The sequence below is a fragment of the Salmo trutta genome, chromosome 10 (assembly GCF_901001165.1).
Source record: "Salmo trutta chromosome 10, fSalTru1.1, whole genome shotgun sequence".
In the NCBI taxonomy this organism is placed as follows: Eukaryota; Metazoa; Chordata; class Actinopteri; order Salmoniformes; family Salmonidae; genus Salmo; species Salmo trutta.
The window spans coordinates 21,323,712-21,346,592 of NC_042966.1; the positions used below are offsets into that span (position 1 = coordinate 21,323,712).

Consider the following 22,881-nt stretch of genomic DNA (forward strand, 5'->3'; position numbering starts at 1 on the left):
TTCATTTAGCCTTTTTGAATCTTGTATGTAGAAAAAAGTGTGCAGAAATTGTCCTCAAACTTCTTGCAAATAAAGTTGGGATGTTTCAATTTCAAGAGTGAAGTGAACCAATCGATTTGCGCATGCACCGCTAACGCATGCGTCAACCTGGATATTTGGATAAACGTGAAGAAAGAAGTATGGCAGACAAACCGGAGGGTTTGCCACTGGACCGGGTGCGCAGGTAATGTATTAACGCAACTTTCATAATGTCTTCTTCGACAATAGTATAGTTGTTATTTGGGTGCTAGGAAAAGTGGGGGTGATGTCAGTGGATTATATTGTGTAAACCACCTTTCTCTAGAGTTTGCAACTCGCTGGCAAGCAAGCTAGGTTGCTTGTGCATTCGGATAGTACGACACGAGGCAAGTCACTGTTATTTTCTGTATCTCAGCGAGGAACACTGAATACATTATCAAGGATAAAATGTGTACACCCCCCTCAATTGGTTATCTTGGTGAAAGTGCCTTTGTAGCGACCTTTCGCTACTCTGACTTGTAACGTTGTTAGGAGCAAAGTGAACAAGTTGTAACTAGTTAAAGTTAGCTAACTTTAGCGTAACCGCGTTAGCTTTCTCAGCTGAGCTAATGAGGCTGGTTATTTGCACTTGATATAGGTTGTCTATTTGCACAAAATAACCGAAATATTAATTTGTCATTTTGGCGATTTTCTAAACACATTCACATTGTATTACAAGGTAAAGAAGGCTGTTCAAGCACTACAGGCTTTCCTGAAGACCAAGTCCACCCTAGACTCTCTGCTCCTGGACGAGAGTCAACACCTCGCCCTCCACTTCACACTATGGAAGATCCCCAAGCAGAGCCAGACCATCCGCATGTGAGTCCCTTTGCCAACACAGTACAGAGCAACATGGCTACATAATACAAGCATAACTATGGAAAAATCTGTCGAAGGTGTTTCCCCAGCAACACCTTGTCCTGGAGTATAGGTGGTGAAACTGTTGTACTAATCACAAGTCTCTGTTTCTCTCTCTCAGCCCCTTGCCTCATGGCATCCGCACGGATGCAGACGAGGTGTCTCTTCACCAGAGATGAACGGAACACGACCCCTGACCAGACCCAGCAGTTCTACAAGAAGCTCCTGACAGAGAGAGGGGGGGGGGGTCAAGAATGAGGTATTTCTAAATACTATAATAGATTGTATTTATACAAGTGCTCACCTCATCCTCCAATCAGGGATGCAAGCTAGTCACCTTCCAGCGAAATTTGCCGTTTTGAATCCAAAATAGCATACCTATGTGATCTGTGTAGATCCAATGAGAAAAAGGGGGGGGGGGGGCTTTGGATCACTACTAGCTGTAAGCGAACGAGTGATGCGCAATACTGGCTGTATCCAAGGCTCGTGCAATCGTTCACATAACAGAATGCAGCACACGACTGAAGAAGGAAGAGACAACCAATTTGCTAGTTACAGCATCAGCATGCACTCTGGAAAGACAGTGGGAGGGTGGAAAAGCAGTTTGCCAGTTAGAGCAGCGCGTCCCCTGAACGATATCAAAGAGGTAGGTGAGAAGCCTGACAACGGACACGGGGGCGAGAAGGTGATGATGCGTACTTCATGAGCTGTAACCGAAATACAACTGGCATTTGGAAAGTTTGAGGTGAGGAAGAAAGTGTGGTAGAACAACTTACTAGTATTAAGTATCTTGCTAGCTGGATCGAATTCTCCGTTAGCTAGCTATAGTATTAACTGGTATACGACTCCTTGCTGTTCCTCAAGTTTTAACGCGTTAGTTGCTTACTGGATCCTGGCAATATGTGTGAAATGTTCCCTCTAAAGTATGTGGTTCGTTTTCAGGATGAGAGAATTAGGTGAAAATGAGGCATTGCTTGTTAAACAAGTGTATTCCGGGATGAAGTGTAGTTGGAGTTGGGCCTGGCTTAAGATGGATGCCACTAAAGAAATGAATGGAACACCACACACTTTCCATGTCTCACTTTCTCAATAAAACGTGGTATGCCAGGTGTACTCTGCTTGAAAGAGATCAATTATGCCAACAAAGGGTATCTTGCTCTGCTGGGACATTGTAGAACAGATGTCCACAGGCAGAAAGTGTAGGCCAAAGATATTGATTTGGTGTTGAACTTGACAGTAAGGTGTGTGTGTGTGAGGGGGATTATATTATTTTTTACTCAGTGAACTGTCCAATGCATCTCCAACTTATTTTTCTCTAGTCTGTAGCTAGTGTTTGGTCATCCAATGTGAATAAGTTAACCCCAGCAAACCCTGTACTCCTGTCTCAGTGTTGGACATGGGCCACGATGGTGCCATTGTGACTCTAAATATATCCAGACGGACTTCCCTCCCTATGGAGTTGTAGTGATTTCTTTTGATTTTCCCATGATGTCAAGCAAAGAGGCACTGATTTTGAAGGTAGGCCTTGAAATACATCCACAGGTAGACCTCCAATTGACTGAAATGATGTCAATTAGCCTATCAGAAGCTTCTAACGCCATGACATAATTTTCTGGATTTTTCCAAGCTGTTTAAAAGCACTGTCAACTTAGTGTATGTGAATTTCTGACCCACTGGAATTGTGATACAATGAATTATAAGTGAAATAATCTGTCAGTAAACAATTGTTGGCAAAATTACTTGTCATGCACACAGATGTCCTAACCGACTTGCCAAAACTATAGTTTGTTAACCTCTTTGGGCTAGCGTCCCACCTGGCCAACATCCGGTGAAATTGCAGAGCGCGAAATTCAAAATTCGTAATATTAAACATTCATGAAAATACAAGTGTCTTACATTGTTTAAAAGCGTAACTTCTTGTTAATCCAGCCGCTTTGTCAGATTTCAAAAAGGATTTACGGTGTAAGCACACCATGCGATTATCTGAGGACAGCGCCCCGCGTACAAAAGCATTACAAACATCTTCCAACCAAGCAGAGGCGTCACGAAAGTCAGAAATAGCGATAAAATAAATCACTTACCTTTGAAGATCTTCCTCTGGTTGCAATCACAAGGGTCCCAGCTACATAACAAATGGTTATTTTGTTCGATAAAGTCCTTCTTTATATCCCCAAAAGGTCAGTTTAGTTGGTGCGCTTGACTCAGTAATCCACCGGTTTCCCTCGTTCAAAATGCATACAAATGAATCCCGAAAGTTACCAATAAACTTCGTCCAAACAAATCAATGTTTCTAATCAATCCTCAGGTACCCTAATATGTAAATAAATGATAAAATATAAGATGGAGAATAGTATGTTCATTACCGGAGATAAATAACGAAGTGAGCGCCCTCACCGACGCGCGCCACAACACTTCAGCCAAAATGGGAGCCACTTAGAAAAACGACAAATTCTAGCTAATTTTTCAAAAAACAAGCCTGAAACTCTTTCTAAAGACTGTTGACATCTGCTGGAAGCCCCAGGAGCTGCAATCTGGGAGGATTTCCATTGATTTCCCCATAGACAGGCATTTTAAATGGTGTCACCTCCAAAACCAAATTTTCCGGGTGGATTCTTCTCAGGTTTTCACCTGCTATATCAGTTCTGTTGTAATCACAGACATTATTTTAACCGTTTTGTAAACTTTAGAGTGTTTTCTATCCAATACTACCAATTATATGCATATCCTAGCCTCTGGGCCTGAGTAACAGGCAGTTTACTTTGGGCACCTCATTCATCCAAACGTCCGAATACTGCCCCCTATCCCTAAAGTTAACAAGACATTTGTGGAGTGATTAAAACTCATTTTTCAACCACTCCAACCTAAGTATATGTAAACTTCTGACTTCACCTGTAAGTTTAAATGTGCCTTTAAGCTAGCCCTTACAGAGTTCTAATCTAATGGAGTGTGTGTTTTCTCTCCCCTGCTAAGGGAGCCTTATTCATTGAACCTGCAGAGCAAGAAGCTGGCCTTGGACATCCAGGGAGCAACAATCTCCATTTCTAAGAAAGGCTGCTGCTGGTGAGCCCTGCTCCCTGACTTAGTAAGTGCGCCTCAGCAAACCCTGTCCTCCTGTCCGTGTTGGACATGGGCAATGATGGTGCCATAGTGACTCAAAATATATCCAGACAGATCTCCCTCTCTATTGGAGCCTGTCTCTACAACTGACACAAAATGGCAAGTAATGCACATTCATTTATATACACATTGGCTCCTGCAACATGTTATTGTTTGTGTTTTAGCATGGCTTGTGTGGCCCACTCTGGGATGGCTGCAGATGAAATAGCAGAGAATATTGATTCAGCTGTCAGCACCATCGTGACAAAACTACGTATGGTGAGTTTGCTGCCAGGGTGTCTTCCTGATCTCCCTAATCAATTGTACTCCGTCAACACAGATATTTACAATTTTATTATACGTTAAATGGTCAGGTATACTCAATGTTTATTAATGCTAAAGAAATGTGTGGGCCCAGTCTGAAAATCACCTTTGATATCTCTGTTGTCTGGGGTGAGATTACAGGGCCTATAGTACTGTGGTATGTTAAGCTTATTGCCTGCTCTGTATAGCAGTGTGATTAAACCCATGTGCCTACAATCCTGACAAAGAAAGGCCTTTAACAAGTGGCCGCAATCTGAGTGATACGATACACAGAACATTGAGAAATAGTTTTGACCTAAATGTTTGAGTGAATGTGTTATTTGAGTCTAAAGATGGCTGTGTTGTCTCTTTTGCAGAAAGAACCATTGATAAAGATCATCCACTTGAAAAGCCAATCAGTGGCTCTGCCCATCTACACCTCTAACCTGACCCTGATAGAGGAAACACAGAAACAGACCCGCGCAGCCATGGATGCCAAGGTAGGACTGCTACACACAAATGCTTGTAAAATGCATTGGAAGATTATATTGTTATTTGATCAATTATCTATTTTTGTCAAATTAAAGGACTCGTCTTTGCACTGGTTCGGAACCTGTTTTACTCTATTAATTTAGGTTTAAATCCAGTGCAATATGAAACCCATTCCAGTGAGGCAGGGGAGCGGTCTCCATTTAGTGCTGTCTCCCTGTTCACTCTCTGGGAACATCAACATAGCTCTTAGTGCCACATATGGACTATTGAGGTCAATTGCAGACCTCTCTCTATTATTTACATGCATATGTATGCACAGGCATACATGCAGTACCAGTAAAAGTTTGGACACACCTACAAGGATAAATAAACCTAAATAAGTGTTTCTTTATTTTTACTATTTTCTACATTGTAGAATAATAGTGAAGACATCAACTGAAATAACACACATGGAATCATGTAGTAACCAAAAGTGTTAAACAAATCAAAATATTCTATATTTGAGATTCTTCAAAGTAGCCACCCTTTGTCTTGACAGCTTTGCACAGTCTTGACATTCTCTCCACCAGCTTCATGAGGTAGTCACCTGGAATGCATTTCAAGGTGTGTGCCTTCTTAAAGGTTAAGTTGTGGAATTTCTTTCCTTCTTAATATGTTTGAACCAATCAGTTGTGTTGTGACACGGTAGGGGTGGTATAGAGAAGGTAGCCCTATTTGGTAAAAGACCCAAGTCCATATTATGGCAAGACCAGCTCAAATAAGCAAAGAGAAACGACAGTCCATCAATACTTTAAAACATGAAGGTCAGTCAATATGGAACATTTCATAAACTTTGAAAGTAGCTTCAAGTGCAGTCGCTGTGATGAAACTGGCTCTCAGGACCGCCACTGGAAAGGAAGACACATGGGTACCCCTGCTGCAGAGGATAAGTTCATGAGAGTTAACTGCACCTCAGATTGCTGCCCAAATAAATGCTTCAGAGTTCAAGTGACAGACACAGCTCAACATCAACAGTTCAAATTGCTGCAATGAAACCACTACTAAAGGGCACCAATAAGAAGAGACTTTATTGGGCCAAGAAACACGAGCAATGGAAGTCCTTTGGTCAGTCCAAATAGGTGATTTTTATTTCCAACCGCCATGTCTTTGTGAGATGCAGAGTAGGTGAACGGATCGCCGCGTGTGTGGTTCCCTTCGTGAAGCACGGACGAGGAGGTGTGGGGTGGTTTGCTGGTGACACTGATTTATTTAGAATTCAAGGCACACTTAACCAGCATGGCTACCACAGCATTCTGCAGCGATACGCCATCCCGTCTGGTTTGGGCTTAGTGGGACATCATTTGTTTTTCAACAGGACAATAACCCAACTCACCTCCAGGCTGTGTAAGGGCTATTTGACCAAGAAGGAGAGTGATGGTGCTGCATCAGATGACCTGGCCTCCACAATCACCAACAAGTGCTCAGCATATGTGGAAACTCCTTCAGGACTGTTGGAAAAGCATTCCAGGTGAAGCTGGTTGAGAGAATGCCAAGTGTGCAAAGCTGTCATCAAGGCAAAGGGTGGCTACTTAGAAGAATCTAAAATGTATTTTGATTTAACACTTCTTTTTTTTACTACATGATTCCATGTGTTTCATAGTTTTGATGTCTAGTAAAAATAAAGAAAAACCCTTGAATGAGTAGGTGTCAACTTTTGACTGCTACTGTGTATGTGTGTTTATATAAACATGCGAGAGCTGGATCTCATCAATACCTGTGTCTTGTTTATGAAATTTCAGGAAAAATGCAAGCAAACAGAAGTCTGCAAGGAAAGAACAGAAGCCTACAGAAAAGAACTCTGGTGCTGACGGGGAGGAAGAGGTTCCCATAGTAACGCCAAGAAAAAAGGCTAAACTGGAGGTCTATACCCCGCTAGTGTCAACCAAATGCATTTTAATATTATTAGTAGAATATATTGTTTATCAATGATCTGTTTTTGTCAAATAAAATATTTCAAAGGACTCTTTGCACTGGTTCGGAACCTGGTTCACTCTCAGTATGAATTTTGGTTTAACTCCATTGCTATATGAAACTCATTCCAGTGAGGCAGGGGAGCGGTATCCATTTTGTGCTGACTCCCTGTTCACTCTCTGGGAACATCAACATAGCCCCTAGTGCTGTTCCCTGGTTTTGAAATACATGTCCTCTTATACAGTTGAAGTCGGAAGTTTACATACACCTTAGCCAAATGCATTTCAACTCAGTTTTTCACAATTCCTGACATTTAATCCTAGTAAAAATTCCCTGTCTTAGGTCAGTTAGGATCACCACTTTATTTGAAGAATGTGAACTGTCAGAATAATAGAGATTTCAGCGTTTCTTTCTTTCATCGCAGTCCCAGTGTGTCAGAAGTTTACATGCACTCAATTAGTATTTGGTAGCATTGCCTTTAAATTGTTTCACTTGGGTCAAACGTTTCAGGTGGCCTTCCAGAAGCTTCCCACAATAAGTTGAATAAATCTTGGCCCATTCCTCCTGACAGAGCTGGTGTAACTGAGTCAGGTTTGTAGGCCTCCTTGCTCGCACGTGCTTTTTCAGTTCTGCCCACAAATCTTCTATAGAATTGAGGTCAGGGCTTTGTGATGGCCACTCCAATACCTTGACTTTGTTGTCCTTAAGCCATTTTGGCACAACTTTGGAAGTATGCTTGGGGTCATTGTCCATTTGGAAGACTCCTTTGCCACCAAGCTTTAACTTCCTGACTGTCTTGATGTTGCTTCAATATATCGACATAAATTTCCTGCCTCATGGTGCCGTCTATTTTGTGAACAGTTCTATTTTTGTTTCATCAGACCAGAGGACATTTCTCCAAAAAGTACGATCTTTGTCCCCATGTGCAGTTGCAAACCGTAGTCTGGCTTTTTTATGGCGGTTTTGGAGCAGTGGCTTCTTCCTTGCTGAGCGGCCTTTCAGGTAATGTCGATGTAGGACTCGTTTTACTGTGGATCTAGATACTTTTGTACCTGTTTCCTCCAGCATCTTCACAAGGTCCTTTGCTGTTGTTCTGGGATTGATTTGCACTTTTCGCACCGAAATACTTTCATCTCTAGGAGTCACAACGCATCTCCTTCCTGAGCGGTATGACGGCTGCGTGGTCCCATGGTGTTTATACTTGCGTACTATTGTTTGTACAGATGAATGTGGTACCATCAGGTGTTTGGAAATTGCTCCCAAGGATGAACCAGACTTGTGGAGGTCTACAATTTGTTTTTCTGAGGTCTTGGCTGATTTCTTTTGATTTTCCCATGATGTCAAGCAAAGAGGCACTGATTTTGAAGGTAGGCCTTGAAATACATCCACAGGTAGACCTCCAATTGACTCAAATGATGTCAATTAGCCTATCAGAAGCTTCTAACGCCATGACACAATTTTCTGGAATTTTCCAAGCTGTTTAAAGGCACCGTCAACTTAGTGTATGTGAATTTCTGACCCACTGGAATTGTGATACAATGAATTATAAGTGAAATAATCTGTCAGTAAACAATTGTTGGCAAAATTACTTGTCATGCACACAGATGTCCTAACCAACTTGCCAAAACTACAGTTTGTTAACCTCTTTGGGCTAGCGTCCCACCTGGCCAACATCCGGTGAAATTGCAGAGCGCGAAATTCAAAATTTCGTAATAAACATTCATGAAAATACAAGTGTCTTACATCGTTTAAAAGCTTAACTTCTTGTTAATCCAGCCGCTTTGTCAGATTTCAAAAAGGATTTACGGCGTAAGCACACCATGCGATTATCTGAGGACAGCGCCCCGCGTACAAAAGCATTACAAACATCTTCCAACCAAGCAGAGGCGTCACGAAAGTCAGAAATAGCGATAAAATAAATCACTTACCTTTGAAGATCTTCCTCTGGTTGCAATCACAAGGGTCCCAGCTACATAACAAATGGTTATTTTGTTCGATAAAGTCCTTCTTTATATCCCCAAAAAGTCAGTTTAGTTGGTGCACTTGACTCAGTAATCCACCGGTTTCCCTCGTTCAAAATGCATACATATGAATCCTGAAAGTTACCAATAAAGTTTGTCCAAACAAGTCAAACAACGTTTCTAATCAATCCTCAGGTACCCTAATATGTAAATAAATGATAAAATATAAGATGGAGAATAGTATGTTCATTACCGGAGATAAATAACGAAGTGAGCGCCCTCACCGACGCGCGCCACAACACTTCAGCCAAAATGGGAGCCACTTAGAAAAACGACAAATTCTAGCTAATTTTTCAAAAAACAAGCCTGAAACTCTTTCTAAAGACTGTTGACATCTGCTGGAAGCCCCAGGAGCTGCAATCTGGGAGGATTTCCATTGATTTCCCCATAGACAGGCATTTTAAATGGTGTCACCTCCAAAACCGAATTTTCCGGGTGGATTCTTCTCAGGTTTTCGCCTGCTATATCAGTTCTGTTGTAATCACAGACATTATTTTAACCGTTTTGTAAACTTTAGTGTTTTCTATCCAATACTACCAATTATATGCATATCCTAGCCTCTGGGCCTGAGTAACAGGCAGTTTACTTTGGGCACCTCATTCATCCAAACGTCCGAATACTGCCCCCTATCCCTAAAGTTAACAAGACATTTGTGGAGTGATTAAAACTCATTTTTCAACCACTCCAACCTAAGTATATGTAAACTTCTGACTTCACCTGTAAGTTTAAATGTGCCTTTAAGCTAGCCCTTACAGAGTTCTAATCTAATGGAGTGTGTGTTTTCTCTCCCCTGCTAAGGGAGCCTTATTCATTGAACCTGCAGAGCAAGAAGCTGGCCTTGGACATCCAGGGAGCAACAATCTCCATTTCTAAGAAAGGCTGCTGCTGGTGAGCCCTGCTCCCTGACTTAGTAAGTGCGCCTCAGCAAACCCTGTCCTCCTGTCCGTGTTGGACATGGGCAATGATGGTGCCATAGTGACTCAAAATATATCCAGACAGATCTCCCTCTCTATTGGAGCCTGTCTCTACAACTGACACAAAATGGCAAGTAATGCACATTCATTTATATACACATTGGCTCCTGCAACATGTTATTGTTTGTGTTTAAGCATGGCTTGTGTGGCCCACTCTGGGATGGCTGCAGATGAAATAGCAGAGAATATTGATTCAGCTGTCAGCACCATCGTGACAAAACTACGTATGGTGAGTTTGCTGCCAGGGTGTCTTCCTGATCTCCCTAATCAATTGTACTCCGTCAACACAGATATTTACAATTTTATTATACGTTAAATGGTCAGGTATACTCAATGTTTATTAATGCTAAAGAAATGTGTGGGCCCAGTCTGAAAATCACCTTTGATATCTCTGTTGTCTGGGGTGAGATTACAGGGCCTATAGTACTGTGGTACGTTAAGCTTATTGCCTGCTCTGTATAGCAGTGTGATTAAACCCATGTGCCTACAATCCTGACAAAGAAAGGCCTTTAACAAGTGGCCGCAATCTGAGTGATACGATACACAGAACATTGAGAAATAGTTTTGACCTAAATGTTTGAGTGAATGTGTTATTTGAGTCTAAAGATGGCTGTGTTGTCTCTTTTGCAGAAAGAACCATTGATAAAGATCATCCACTTGAAAAGCCAATCAGTGGCTCTGCCCATCTACACCTCTAACCTGACCCTGATAGAGGAAACACAGAAACAGACCCGCGCAGCCATGGATGCCAAGGTAGGACTGCTACACACAAATGCTTGTAAAATGCATTGGAAGATTATATTGTTATTTGATCAATTATCTATTTTTGTCAAATTAAAGGACTCGTCTTTGCACTGGTTCGGAACCTGTTTTACTCTATTAATTTAGGTTTAAATCCAGTGCAATATGAAACCCATTCCAGTGAGGCAGGGGAGCGGTCTCCATTTAGTGCTGTCTCCCTGTTCACTCTCTGGGAACATCAACATAGCTCTTAGTGCCACATATGGACTATTGAGGTCAATTGCAGACCTCTCTCTATTATTTACATGCATATGTATGCACAGGCATACATGCAGTACCAGTAAAAGTTTGGACACACCTACAAGGATAAATAAACCTAAATAAGTGTTTCTTTATTTTTACTATTTTCTACATTGTAGAATAATAGTGAAGACATCAACTGAAATAACACACATGGAATCATGTAGTAACCAAAAGTGTTAAACAAATCAAAATATTCTATATTTGAGATTCTTCAAAGTAGCCACCCTTTGTCTTGACAGCTTTGCACAGTCTTGACATTCTCTCCACCAGCTTCATGAGGTAGTCACCTGGAATGCATTTCAAGGTGTGTGCCTTCTTAAAGGTTAAGTTGTGGAATTTCTTTCCTTCTTAATATGTTTGAACCAATCAGTTGTGTTGTGACACGGTAGGGGTGGTATAGAGAAGGTAGCCCTATTTGGTAAAAGACCCAAGTCCATATTATGGCAAGACCAGCTCAAATAAGCAAAGAGAAACGACAGTCCATCAATACTTTAAAACATGAAGGTCAGTCAATATGGAACATTTCATAAACTTTGAAAGTAGCTTCAAGTGCAGTCGCTGTGATGAAACTGGCTCTCAGGACCGCCACTGGAAAGGAAGACACATGGGTACCCCTGCTGCAGAGGATAAGTTCATGAGAGTTAACTGCACCTCAGATTGCTGCCCAAATAAATGCTTCAGAGTTCAAGTGACAGACACAGCTCAACATCAACAGTTCAAATTGCTGCAATGAAACCACTACTAAAGGGCACCAATAAAAAGAGACTTTATTGGGCCAAGAAACACGAGCAATGGAAGTTAGACCGGTGGAAATCTGTCCTTTGGTCAGTCCAAATAGGAGATTTTTGGTTTCAACCGCCATGTCTTTGTGAGATGCAGAGTAGGTGAACGGATCGCCGCGTGTGTGGTTCCCTTCGTGAAGCACGGACGAGGAGGTGTGGGGTGGTTTGCTGGTGACACTGATTTATTTAGAATTCAAGGCACACTTAACCAGCATGGCTACCACAGCATTCTGCAGCGATACGCCATCCCGTCTGGTTTGGGCTTAGTGGGACATCATTTGTTTTTCAACAGGACAATAACCCAACTCACCTCCAGGCTGTGTAAGGGCTATTTGACCAAGAAGGAGAGTGATGGTGCTGCATCAGATGACCTGGCCTCCACAATCACCAACAAGTGCTCAGCATATGTGGAAACTCCTTCAGGACTGTTGGAAAAGCATTCCAGGTGAAGCTGGTTGAGAGAATGCCAAGTGTGCAAAGCTGTCATCAAGGCAAAGGGTGGCTACTTAGAAGAATCTAAAATGTATTTTGATTTAACACTTCTTTTTTTTACTACATGATTCCATGTGTTTCATAGTTTTGATGTCTAGTAAAAATAAAGAAAAACCCTTGAATGAGTAGGTGTCAACTTTTGACTGCTACTGTGTATGTGTGTTTATATAAACATGCGAGAGCTGGATCTCATCAATACCTGTGTCTTGTTTATGAAATTTCAGGAAAAATGCAAGCAAACAGAAGTCTGCAAGGAAAGAACAGAAGCCTACAGAAAAGAACTCTGGTGCTGACGGGGAGGAAGAGGTTCCCATAGTAACGCCAAGAAAAAAGGCTAAACTGGAGGTCTATACCCCGCTAGTGTCAACCAAATGCATTTTAATATTATTAGTAGAATATATTGTTTATCAATGATCTGTTTTTGTCAAATAAAATATTTCAAAGGACTCTTTGCACTGGTTCGGAACCTGGTTCACTCTCAGTATGAATTTTGGTTTAACTCCATTGCTATATGAAACTCATTCCAGTGAGGCAGGGGAGCGGTATCCATTTTGTGCTGACTCCCTGTTCACTCTCTGGGAACATCAACATAGCCCCTAGTGCTGTTCCCTGGTTTTGAAATACATGTCCTCTTATACAGTTGAAGTCGGAAGTTTACATACACCTTAGCCAAATGCATTTCAACTCAGTTTTTCACAATTCCTGACATTTAATCCTAGTAAAAATTCCCTGTCTTAGGTCAGTTAGGATCACCACTTTATTTGAAGAATGTGAACTGTCAGAATAATAGAGATTTCAGCGTTTCTTTCTTTCATCGCAGTCCCAGTGTGTCAGAAGTTTACATGCACTCAATTAGTATTTGGTAGCATTGCCTTTAAATTGTTTCACTTGGGTCAAACGTTTCAGGTGGCCTTCCAGAAGCTTCCCACAATAAGTTGAATAAATCTTGGCCCATTCCTCCTGACAGAGCTGGTGTAACTGAGTCAGGTTTGTAGGCCTCCTTGCTCGCACGTGCTTTTTCAGTTCTGCCCACAAATCTTCTATAGAATTAAGGTCAGGGCTTTGTGATGGCCACTCCAATACCTTGACTTTGTTGTCCTTAAGCCATTTTGGCACAACTTTGGAAGTATGCTTGGGGTCATTGTCCATTTGGAAGACTCCTTTGCCACCAAGCTTTAACTTCCTGACTGTCTTGATGTTGCTTCAATATATCGACATAAATTTCCTGCCTCATGGTGCCGTCTATTTTGTGAACAGTTCTATTTTTGTTTCATCAGACCAGAGGACATTTCTCCAAAAAGTACGATCTTTGTCCCCATGTGCAGTTGCAAACCGTAGTCTGGCTTTTTTATGGCGGTTTTGGAGCAGTGGCTTCTTCCTTGCTGAGCGGCCTTTCAGGTAATGTCGATGTAGGACTCGTTTTACTGTGGATCTAGATACTTTTGTACCTGTTTCCTCCAGCATCTTCACAAGGTCCTTTGCTGTTGTTCTGGGATTGATTTGCACTTTTCGCACCGAAATACTTTCATCTCTAGGAGTCACAACGCATCTCCTTCCTGAGCGGTATGACGGCTGCGTGGTCCCATGGTGTTTATACTTGCGTACTATTGTTTGTACAGATGAATGTGGTACCATCAGGTGTTTGGAAATTGCTCCCAAGGATGAACCAGACTTGTGGAGGTCTACAATTTGTTTTTCTGAGGTCTTGGCTGATTTCTTTTGATTTTCCCATGATGTCAAGCAAAGAGGCACTGATTTTGAAGGTAGGCCTTGAAATACATCCACAGGTAGACCTCCAATTGACTCAAATGATGTCAATTAGCCTATCAGAAGCTTCTAACGCCATGACACAATTTTCTGGAATTTTCCAAGCTGTTTAAAGGCACCGTCAACTTAGTGTATGTGAATTTCTGACCCACTGGAATTGTGATACAATGAATTATAAGTGAAATAATCTGTCAGTAAACAATTGTTGGCAAAATTACTTGTCATGCACACAGATGTCCTAACCAACTTGCCAAAACTACAGTTTGTTAACCTCTTTGGGCTAGCGTCCCACCTGGCCAACATCCGGTGAAATTGCAGAGCGCGAAATTCAAAATTTCGTAATAAACATTCATGAAAATACAAGTGTCTTACATCGTTTAAAAGCTTAACTTCTTGTTAATCCAGCCGCTTTGTCAGATTTCAAAAAGGATTTACGGCGTAAGCACACCATGCGATTATCTGAGGACAGCGCCCCGCGTACAAAAGCATTACAAACATCTTCCAACCAAGCAGAGGCGTCACGAAAGTCAGAAATAGCGATAAAATAAATCACTTACCTTTGAAGATCTTCCTCTGGTTGCAATCACAAGGGTCCCAGCTACATAACAAATGGTTATTTTGTTCGATAAAGTCCTTCTTTATATCCCCAAAAAGTCAGTTTAGTTGGTGCACTTGACTCAGTAATCCACCGGTTTCCCTCGTTCAAAATGCATACATATGAATCCTGAAAGTTACCAATAAAGTTTGTCCAAACAAGTCAAACAACGTTTCTAATCAATCCTCAGGTACCCTAATATGTAAATAAATGATAAAATATAAGATGGAGAATAGTATGTTCATTACCGGAGATAAATAACGAAGTGAGCGCCCTCACCGACGCGCGCCACAACACTTCAGCCAAAATGGGAGCCACTTAGAAAAACGACAAATTCTAGCTAATTTTTCAAAAAACAAGCCTGAAACTCTTTCTAAAGACTGTTGACATCTGCTGGAAGCCCCAGGAGCTGCAATCTGGGAGGATTTCCATTGATTTCCCCATAGACAGGCATTTTAAATGGTGTCACCTCCAAAACCAAATTTTCCGGGTGGATTCTTCTCAGGTTTTCGCCTGCTATATCAGTTCTGTTGTAATCACAGACATTATTTTAACCGTTTTGTAAACTTTAGTGTTTTCTATCCAATACTACCAATTATATGCATATCCTAGCCTCTGGGCCTGAGTAACAGGCAGTTTACTTTGGGCACCTCATTCATCCAAACGTCCGAATACTGCCCCCTATCCCTAAAGTTAACAAGACATTTGTGGAGTGATTAAAACTCATTTTTCAACCACTCCAACCTAAGTATATGTAAACTTCTGACTTCACCTGTAAGTTTAAATGTGCCTTTAAGCTAGCCCTTACAGAGTTCTAATCTAATGGAGTGTGTGTTTTCTCTCCCCTGCTAAGGGAGCCTTATTCATTGAACCTGCAGAGCAAGAAGCTGGCCTTGGACATCCAGGGAGCAACAATCTCCATTTCTAAGAAAGGCTGCTGCTGGTGAGCCCTGCTCCCTGACTTAGTAAGTGCGCCTCAGCAAACCCTGTCCTCCTGTCCGTGTTGGACATGGGCAATGATGGTGCCATAGTGACTCAAAATATATCCAGACAGATCTCCCTCTCTATTGGAGCCTGTCTCTACAACTGACACAAAATGGCAAGTAATGCACATTCATTTATATACACATTGGCTCCTGCAACATGTTATTGTTTGTGTTTAAGCATGGCTTGTGTGGCCCACTCTGGGATGGCTGCAGATGAAATAGCAGAGAATATTGATTCAGCTGTCAGCACCATCGTGACAAAACTACGTATGGTGAGTTTGCTGCCAGGGTGTCTTCCTGATCTCCCTAATCAATTGTACTCCGTCAACACAGATATTTACAATTTTATTATACGTTAAATGGTCAGGTATACTCAATGTTTATTAATGCTAAAGAAATGTGTGGGCCCAGTCTGAAAATCACCTTTGATATCTCTGTTGTCTGGGGTGAGATTACAGGGCCTATAGTACTGTGGTACGTTAAGCTTATTGCCTGCTCTGTATAGCAGTGTGATTAAACCCATGTGCCTACAATCCTGACAAAGAAAGGCCTTTAACAAGTGGCCGCAATCTGAGTGATACGATACACAGAACATTGAGAAATAGTTTTGACCTAAATGTTTGAGTGAATGTGTTATTTGAGTCTAAAGATGGCTGTGTTGTCTCTTTTGCAGAAAGAACCATTGATAAAGATCATCCACTTGAAAAGCCAATCAGTGGCTCTGCCCATCTACACCTCTAACCTGACCCTGATAGAGGAAACACAGAAACAGACCCGCGCAGCCATGGATGCCAAGGTAGGACTGCTACACACAAATGCTTGTAAAATGCATTGGAAGATTATATTGTTATTTGATCAATTATCTATTTTTGTCAAATTAAAGGACTCGTCTTTGCACTGGTTCGGAACCTGTTTTACTCTATTAATTTAGGTTTAAATCCAGTGCAATATGAAACCCATTCCAGTGAGGCAGGGGAGCGGTCTCCATTTAGTGCTGTCTCCCTGTTCACTCTCTGGGAACATCAACATAGCTCTTAGTGCCACATATGGACTATTGAGGTCAATTGCAGACCTCTCTCTATTATTTACATGCATATGTATGCACAGGCATACATGCAGTACCAGTAAAAGTTTGGACACACCTACAAGGATAAATAAACCTAAATAAGTGTTTCTTTATTTTTACTATTTTCTACATTGTAGAATAATAGTGAAGACATCAACTGAAATAACACACATGGAATCATGTAGTAACCAAAAGTGTTAAACAAATCAAAATATTCTATATTTGAGATTCTTCAAAGTAGCCACCCTTTGTCTTGACAGCTTTGCACAGTCTTGACATTCTCTCCACCAGCTTCATGAGGTAGTCACCTGGAATGCATTTCAAGGTGTGTGCCTTCTTAAAGGTTAAGTTGTGGAATTTCTTTCCTTCTTAATATGTTTGAACCAATCAGTTGTGTTGTGACACGGTAGGGGTGGTATAGAGAAGGTAGCCCTATTTGGTAAAAGACCCAAGTCCATATTATGGCAAGACCAGCTCAAATAAGCAAAGAGAAACGACAGTCCATCAATACTTTAAAACATGAAGGTCAGTCAATATGGAACATTTCATAAACTTTGAAAGTAGCTTCAAGTGCAGTCGCTGTGATGAAACTGGCTCTCAGGACCGCCACTGGAAAGGAAGACACATGGGTACCCCTGCTGCAGAGGATAAGTTCATGAGAGTTAACTGCACCTCAGATTGCTGCCCAAATAAATGCTTCAGAGTTCAAGTGACAGACACAGCTCAACATCAACAGTTCAAATTGCTGCAATGAAACCACTACTAAAGGGCACCAATAAAAAGAGACTTTATTGGGCCAAGAAACACGAGCAATGGAAGTTAGACCGGTGGAAATCTGTCCTTTGGTCAGTCCAAATAGGAGATTTTTGGTTTCAACCGCCATGTCTTTGTGAGATGCAGAGTAGGTGAACGGATCGCCGCGTGTGTGGTTCCCTTCGTGAAGCACGGACGAGGAGGTGTGGGGTGGTTTGCTGGTGACACTGATTTATTTAGAATTCAAGGCACACTTAACCAGCATGGCTACCACAGCATTCTGCAGCGATACGCCATCCCGTCTGGTTTGGGCTTAGTGGGACATCATTTGTTTTTCAACAGGACAATAACCCAACTCACCTCCAGGCTGTGTAAGGGCTATTTGACCAAGAAGGAGAGTGATGGTGCTGCATCAGATGACCTGGCCTCCACAATCACCAACAAGTGCTCAGCATATGTGGAAACTCCTTCAGGACTGTTGGAAAAGCATTCCAGGTGAAGCTGGTTGAGAGAATGCCAAGTGTGCAAAGCTGTCATCAAGGCAAAGGGTGGCTACTTAGAAGAATCTAAAATGTATTTTGATTTAACACTTCTTTTTTTTACTACATGATTCCATGTGTTTCATAGTTTTGATGTCTAGTAAAAATAAAGAAAAACCCTTGAATGAGTAGGTGTCAACTTTTGACTGCTACTGTGTATGTGTGTTTATATAAACATGCGAGAGCTGGATCTCATCAATACCTGTGTCTTGTTTATGAAATTTCAGGAAAAATGCAAGCAAACAGAAGTCTGCAAGGAAAGAACAGAAGCCTACAGAAAAGAACTCTGGTGCTGACGGGGAGGAAGAGGTTCCCATAGTAACGCCAAGAAAAAAGGCTAAACTGGAGGTCTATACCCCGCTAGTGTCAACCAAATGCATTTTAATATTATTAGTAGAATATATTGTTTATCAATGATCTGTTTTTGTCAAATAAAATATTTCAAAGGACTCTTTGCACTGGTTCGGAACCTGGTTCACTCTCAGTATGAATTTTGGTTTAACTCCATTGCTATATGAAACTCATTCCAGTGAGGCAGGGGAGCGGTATCCATTTTGTGCTGACTCCCTGTTCACTCTCTGGGAACATCAACATAGCCCCTAGTGCTGTTCCCTGGTTTTGAAATACATGTCCTCTTATACAGTTGAAGTCGGAAGTTTACATACACCTTAGCCAAATGCATTTCAACTCAGTTTTTCACAATTCCTGACATTTAATCCTAGTAAAAATTCCCTGTCTTAGGTCAGTTAGGATCACCACTTTATTTGAAGAATGTGAACTGTCAGAATAATAGAGATTTCAGCGTTTCTTTCTTTCATCGCAGTCCCAGTGTGTCAGAAGTTTACATGCACTCAATTAGTATTTGGTAGCATTGCCTTTAAATTGTTTCACTTGGGTCAAACGTTTCAGGTGGCCTTCCAGAAGCTTCCCACAATAAGTTGAATAAATCTTGGCCCATTCCTCCTGACAGAGCTGGTGTAACTGAGTCAGGTTTGTAGGCCTCCTTGCTCGCACGTGCTTTTTCAGTTCTGCCCACAAATCTTCTATAGAATTGAGGTCAGGGCTTTGTGATGGCCACTCCAATACCTTGACTTTGTTGTCCTTAAGCCATTTTGGCACAACTTTGGAAGTATGCTTGGGGTCATTGTCCATTTGGAAGACTCCTTTGCCACCAAGCTTTAACTTCCTGACTGTCTTGATGTTGCTTCAATATATCGACATAAATTTCCTGCCTCATGGTGCCGTCTATTTTGTGAACAGTTCTATTTTTGTTTCATCAGACCAGAGGACATTTCTCCAAAAAGTACGATCTTTGTCCCCATGTGCAGTTGCAAACCGTAGTCTGGCTTTTTTATGGCGGTTTTGGAGCAGTGGCTTCTTCCTTGCTGAGCGGCCTTTGCAGGTAATGTCGATGTAGGACTCGTTTTACTGTGGATCTAGATACTTTTGTACCTGTTTCCTCCAGCATCTTCACAAGGTCCTTTGCTGTTGTTCTGGGATTGATTTGCACTTTTCGCACCGAAATACTTTCATCTCTAGGAGTCACAACGCATCTCCTTCCTGAGCGGTATGACGGCTGCGTGGTCCCATGGTGTTTATACTTGCGTACTATTGTTTGTACAGATGAATGTGGTACCATCAGGTGTTTGGAAATTGCTCCCAAGGATGAACCAGACTTGTGGAGGTCTACAATTTGTTTTTCTGAGGTCTTGGCTGATTTCTTTTGATTTTCCCATGATGTCAAGCAAAGAGGCACTGATTTTGAAGGTAGGCCTTGAAATACATCCACAGGTAGACCTCCAATTGACTCAAATGATGTCAATTAGCCTATCAGAAGCTTCTAACGCCATGACACAATTTTCTGGAATTTTCCAAGCTGTTTAAAGGCACCGTCAACTTAGTGTATGTGAATTTCTGACCCACTGGAATTGTGATACAATGAATTATAAGTGAAATAATCTGTCAGTAAACAATTGTTGGCAAAATTACTTGTCATGCACACAGATGTCCTAACCAACTTGCCAAAACTACAGTTTGTTAACCTCTTTGGGCTAGCGTCCCACCTGGCCAACATCCGGTGAAATTGCAGAGCGCGAAATTCAAAATTTCGTAATAAACATTCATGAAAATACAAGTGTCTTACATCGTTTAAAAGCTTAACTTCTTGTTAATCCAGCCGCTTTGTCAGATTTCAAAAAGGATTTACGGCGTAAGCACACCATGCGATTATCTGAGGACAGCGCCCCGCGTACAAAAGCATTACAAACATCTTCCAACCAAGCAGAGGCGTCACGAAAGTCAGAAATAGCGATAAAATAAATCACTTACCTTTGAAGATCTTCCTCTGGTTGCAATCACAAGGGTCCCAGCTACATAACAAATGGTTATTTTGTTCGATAAAGTCCTTCTTTATATCCCCAAAAAGTCAGTTTAGTTGGTGCACTTGACTCAGTAATCCACCGGTTTCCCTCGTTCAAAATGCATACATATGAATCCTGAAAGTTACCAATAAAGTTTGTCCAAACAAGTCAAACAACGTTTCTAATCAATCCTCAGGTACCCTAATATGTAAATAAATGATAAAATATAAGATGGAGAATAGTATGTTCATTACCGGAGATAAATAACGAAGTGAGCGCCCTCACCGACGCGCGCCACAACACTTCAGCCAAAATGGGAGCCACTTAGAAAAACGACAAATTCTAGCTAATTTTTCAAAAAACAAGCCTGAAACTCTTTCTAAAGACTGTTGACATCTGCTGGAAGCCCCAGGAGCTGCAATCTGGGAGGATTTCCATTGATTTCCCCATAGACAGGCATTTTAAATGGTGTCACCTCCAAAACCAAATTTTCCGGGTGGATTCTTCTCAGGTTTTCGCCTGCTATATCAGTTCTGTTGTAATCACAGACATTATTTTAACCGTTTTGTAAACTTTAGTGTTTTCTATCCAATACTACCAATTATATGCATATCCTAGCCTCTGGGCCTGAGTAACAGGCAGTTTACTTTGGGCACCTCATTCATCCAAACGTCCGAATACTGCCCCCTATCCCTAAAGTTAACAAGACATTTGTGGAGTGATTAAAACTCATTTTTCAACCACTCCAACCTAAGTATATGTAAACTTCTGACTTCACCTGTAAGTTTAAATGTGCCTTTAAGCTAGCCCTTACAGAGTTCTAATCTAATGGAGTGTGTGTTTTCTCTCCCCTGCTAAGGGAGCCTTATTCATTGAACCTGCAGAGCAAGAAGCTGGCCTTGGACATCCAGGGAGCAACAATCTCCATTTCTAAGAAAGGCTGCTGCTGGTGAGCCCTGCTCCCTGACTTAGTAAGTGCGCCTCAGCAAACCCTGTCCTCCTGTCCGTGTTGGACATGGGCAATGATGGTGCCATAGTGACTCAAAATATATCCAGACAGATCTCCCTCTCTATTGGAGCCTGTCTCTACAACTGACACAAAATGGCAAGTAATGCACATTCATTTATATACACATTGGCTCCTGCAACATGTTATTGTTTGTGTTTAAGCATGGCTTGTGTGGCCCACTCTGGGATGGCTGCAGATGAAATAGCAGAGAATATTGATTCAGCTGTCAGCACCATCGTGACAAAACTACGTATGGTGAGTTTGCTGCCAGGGTGTCTTCCTGATCTCCCTAATCAATTGTACTCCGTCAACACAGATATTTACAATTTTATTATACGTTAAATGGTCAGGTATACTCAATGTTTATTAATGCTAAAGAAATGTGTGGGCCCAGTCTGAAAATCACCTTTGATATCTCTGTTGTCTGGGGTGAGATTACAGGGCCTATAGTACTGTGGTACGTTAAGCTTATTGCCTGCTCTGTATAGCAGTGTGATTAAACCCATGTGCCTACAATCCTGACAAAGAAAGGCCTTTAACAAGTGGCCGCAATCTGAGTGATACGATACACAGAACATTGAGAAATAGTTTTGACCTAAATGTTTGAGTGAATGTGTTATTTGAGTCTAAAGATGGCTGTGTTGTCTCTTTTGCAGAAAGAACCATTGATAAAGATCATCCACTTGAAAAGCCAATCAGTGGCTCTGCCCATCTACACCTCTAACCTGACCCTGATAGAGGAAACACAGAAACAGACCCGCGCAGCCATGGATGCCAAGGTAGGACTGCTACACACAAATGCTTGTAAAATGCATTGGAAGATTATATTGTTATTTGATCAATTATCTATTTTTGTCAAATTAAAGGACTCGTCTTTGCACTGGTTCGGAACCTGTTTTACTCTATTAATTTAGGTTTAAATCCAGTGCAATATGAAACCCATTCCAGTGAGGCAGGGGAGCGGTCTCCATTTAGTGCTGTCTCCCTGTTCACTCTCTGGGAACATCAACATAGCTCTTAGTGCCACATATGGACTATTGAGGTCAATTGCAGACCTCTCTCTATTATTTACATGCATATGTATGCACAGGCATACATGCAGTACCAGTAAAAGTTTGGACACACCTACAAGGATAAATAAACCTAAATAAGTGTTTCTTTATTTTTACTATTTTCTACATTGTAGAATAATAGTGAAGACATCAACTGAAATAACACACATGGAATCATGTAGTAACCAAAAGTGTTAAACAAATCAAAATATTCTATATTTGAGATTCTTCAAAGTAGCCACCCTTTGTCTTGACAGCTTTGCACAGTCTTGACATTCTCTCCACCAGCTTCATGAGGTAGTCACCTGGAATGCATTTCAAGGTGTGTGCCTTCTTAAAGGTTAAGTTGTGGAATTTCTTTCCTTCTTAATATGTTTGAACCAATCAGTTGTGTTGTGACACGGTAGGGGTGGTATAGAGAAGGTAGCCCTATTTGGTAAAAGACCCAAGTCCATATTATGGCAAGACCAGCTCAAATAAGCAAAGAGAAACGACAGTCCATCAATACTTTAAAACATGAAGGTCAGTCAATATGGAACATTTCATAAACTTTGAAAGTAGCTTCAAGTGCAGTCGCTGTGATGAAACTGGCTCTCAGGACCGCCACTGGAAAGGAAGACACATGGGTACCCCTGCTGCAGAGGATAAGTTCATGAGAGTTAACTGCACCTCAGATTGCTGCCCA

General features: G+C 41.5%; 1 protein-coding gene and 4 non-coding genes across 7 annotated transcripts in view; all 5 read left to right on the forward strand.

The window, feature by feature from the left end:
- The first annotated feature begins 163 nt into the window (after positions 1–163).
- LOC115201341 (ribosomal L1 domain-containing protein 1) overlaps positions 164–22,881 on the forward strand; it is a 44,610-nt gene continuing 21,892 nt past the window's right edge. Inside the window, exons 1-15 of one of the 3 annotated variants that reach the window (XR_003879732.1) lie at positions 3,710–3,997; positions 4,197–4,290; positions 4,692–4,814; positions 6,585–6,705; positions 9,576–9,665; positions 9,887–9,980; positions 10,382–10,504; positions 12,294–12,414; positions 15,285–15,374; positions 15,596–15,689; positions 16,091–16,213; positions 18,003–18,123; positions 20,995–21,084; positions 21,306–21,399; positions 21,801–21,923. Coding sequence is in view for 1 of the 3 variants with exons in the window: in XM_029764891.1 (XP_029620751.1) it covers positions 1,170–1,174; positions 3,886–3,975; positions 4,197–4,290; positions 4,692–4,814; positions 6,585–6,653 (381 nt within the window). In the remaining 2 variants the exon portion in view is untranslated. Of the gene's footprint in view, positions 224–736; positions 877–1,036; positions 1,175–3,709; positions 3,998–4,196; positions 4,291–4,691; positions 4,815–6,584; positions 6,808–9,575; positions 9,666–9,886; positions 9,981–10,381; positions 10,505–12,293; positions 12,415–15,284; positions 15,375–15,595; positions 15,690–16,090; positions 16,214–18,002; positions 18,124–20,994; positions 21,085–21,305; positions 21,400–21,800; positions 21,924–22,881 lie in introns of those variants that run through there. The other 2 variants (XR_003879731.1, XM_029764891.1) reach the window with 2 other exon arrangements.
- On the forward strand, positions 4,426–4,553 carry LOC115201808 (small nucleolar RNA ACA64). The gene has a single exon (XR_003879839.1). It is a non-coding gene; the product is annotated as a small nucleolar RNA ACA64 (small nucleolar RNA).
- LOC115201802 (small nucleolar RNA ACA64) lies at positions 10,116–10,243 on the forward strand. The gene has a single exon (XR_003879833.1). It is a non-coding gene; the product is annotated as a small nucleolar RNA ACA64 (small nucleolar RNA).
- On the forward strand, positions 15,825–15,952 carry LOC115201803 (small nucleolar RNA ACA64). The gene has a single exon (XR_003879834.1). It is a non-coding gene; the product is annotated as a small nucleolar RNA ACA64 (small nucleolar RNA).
- LOC115201804 (small nucleolar RNA ACA64) lies at positions 21,535–21,662 on the forward strand. The gene has a single exon (XR_003879835.1). It is a non-coding gene; the product is annotated as a small nucleolar RNA ACA64 (small nucleolar RNA).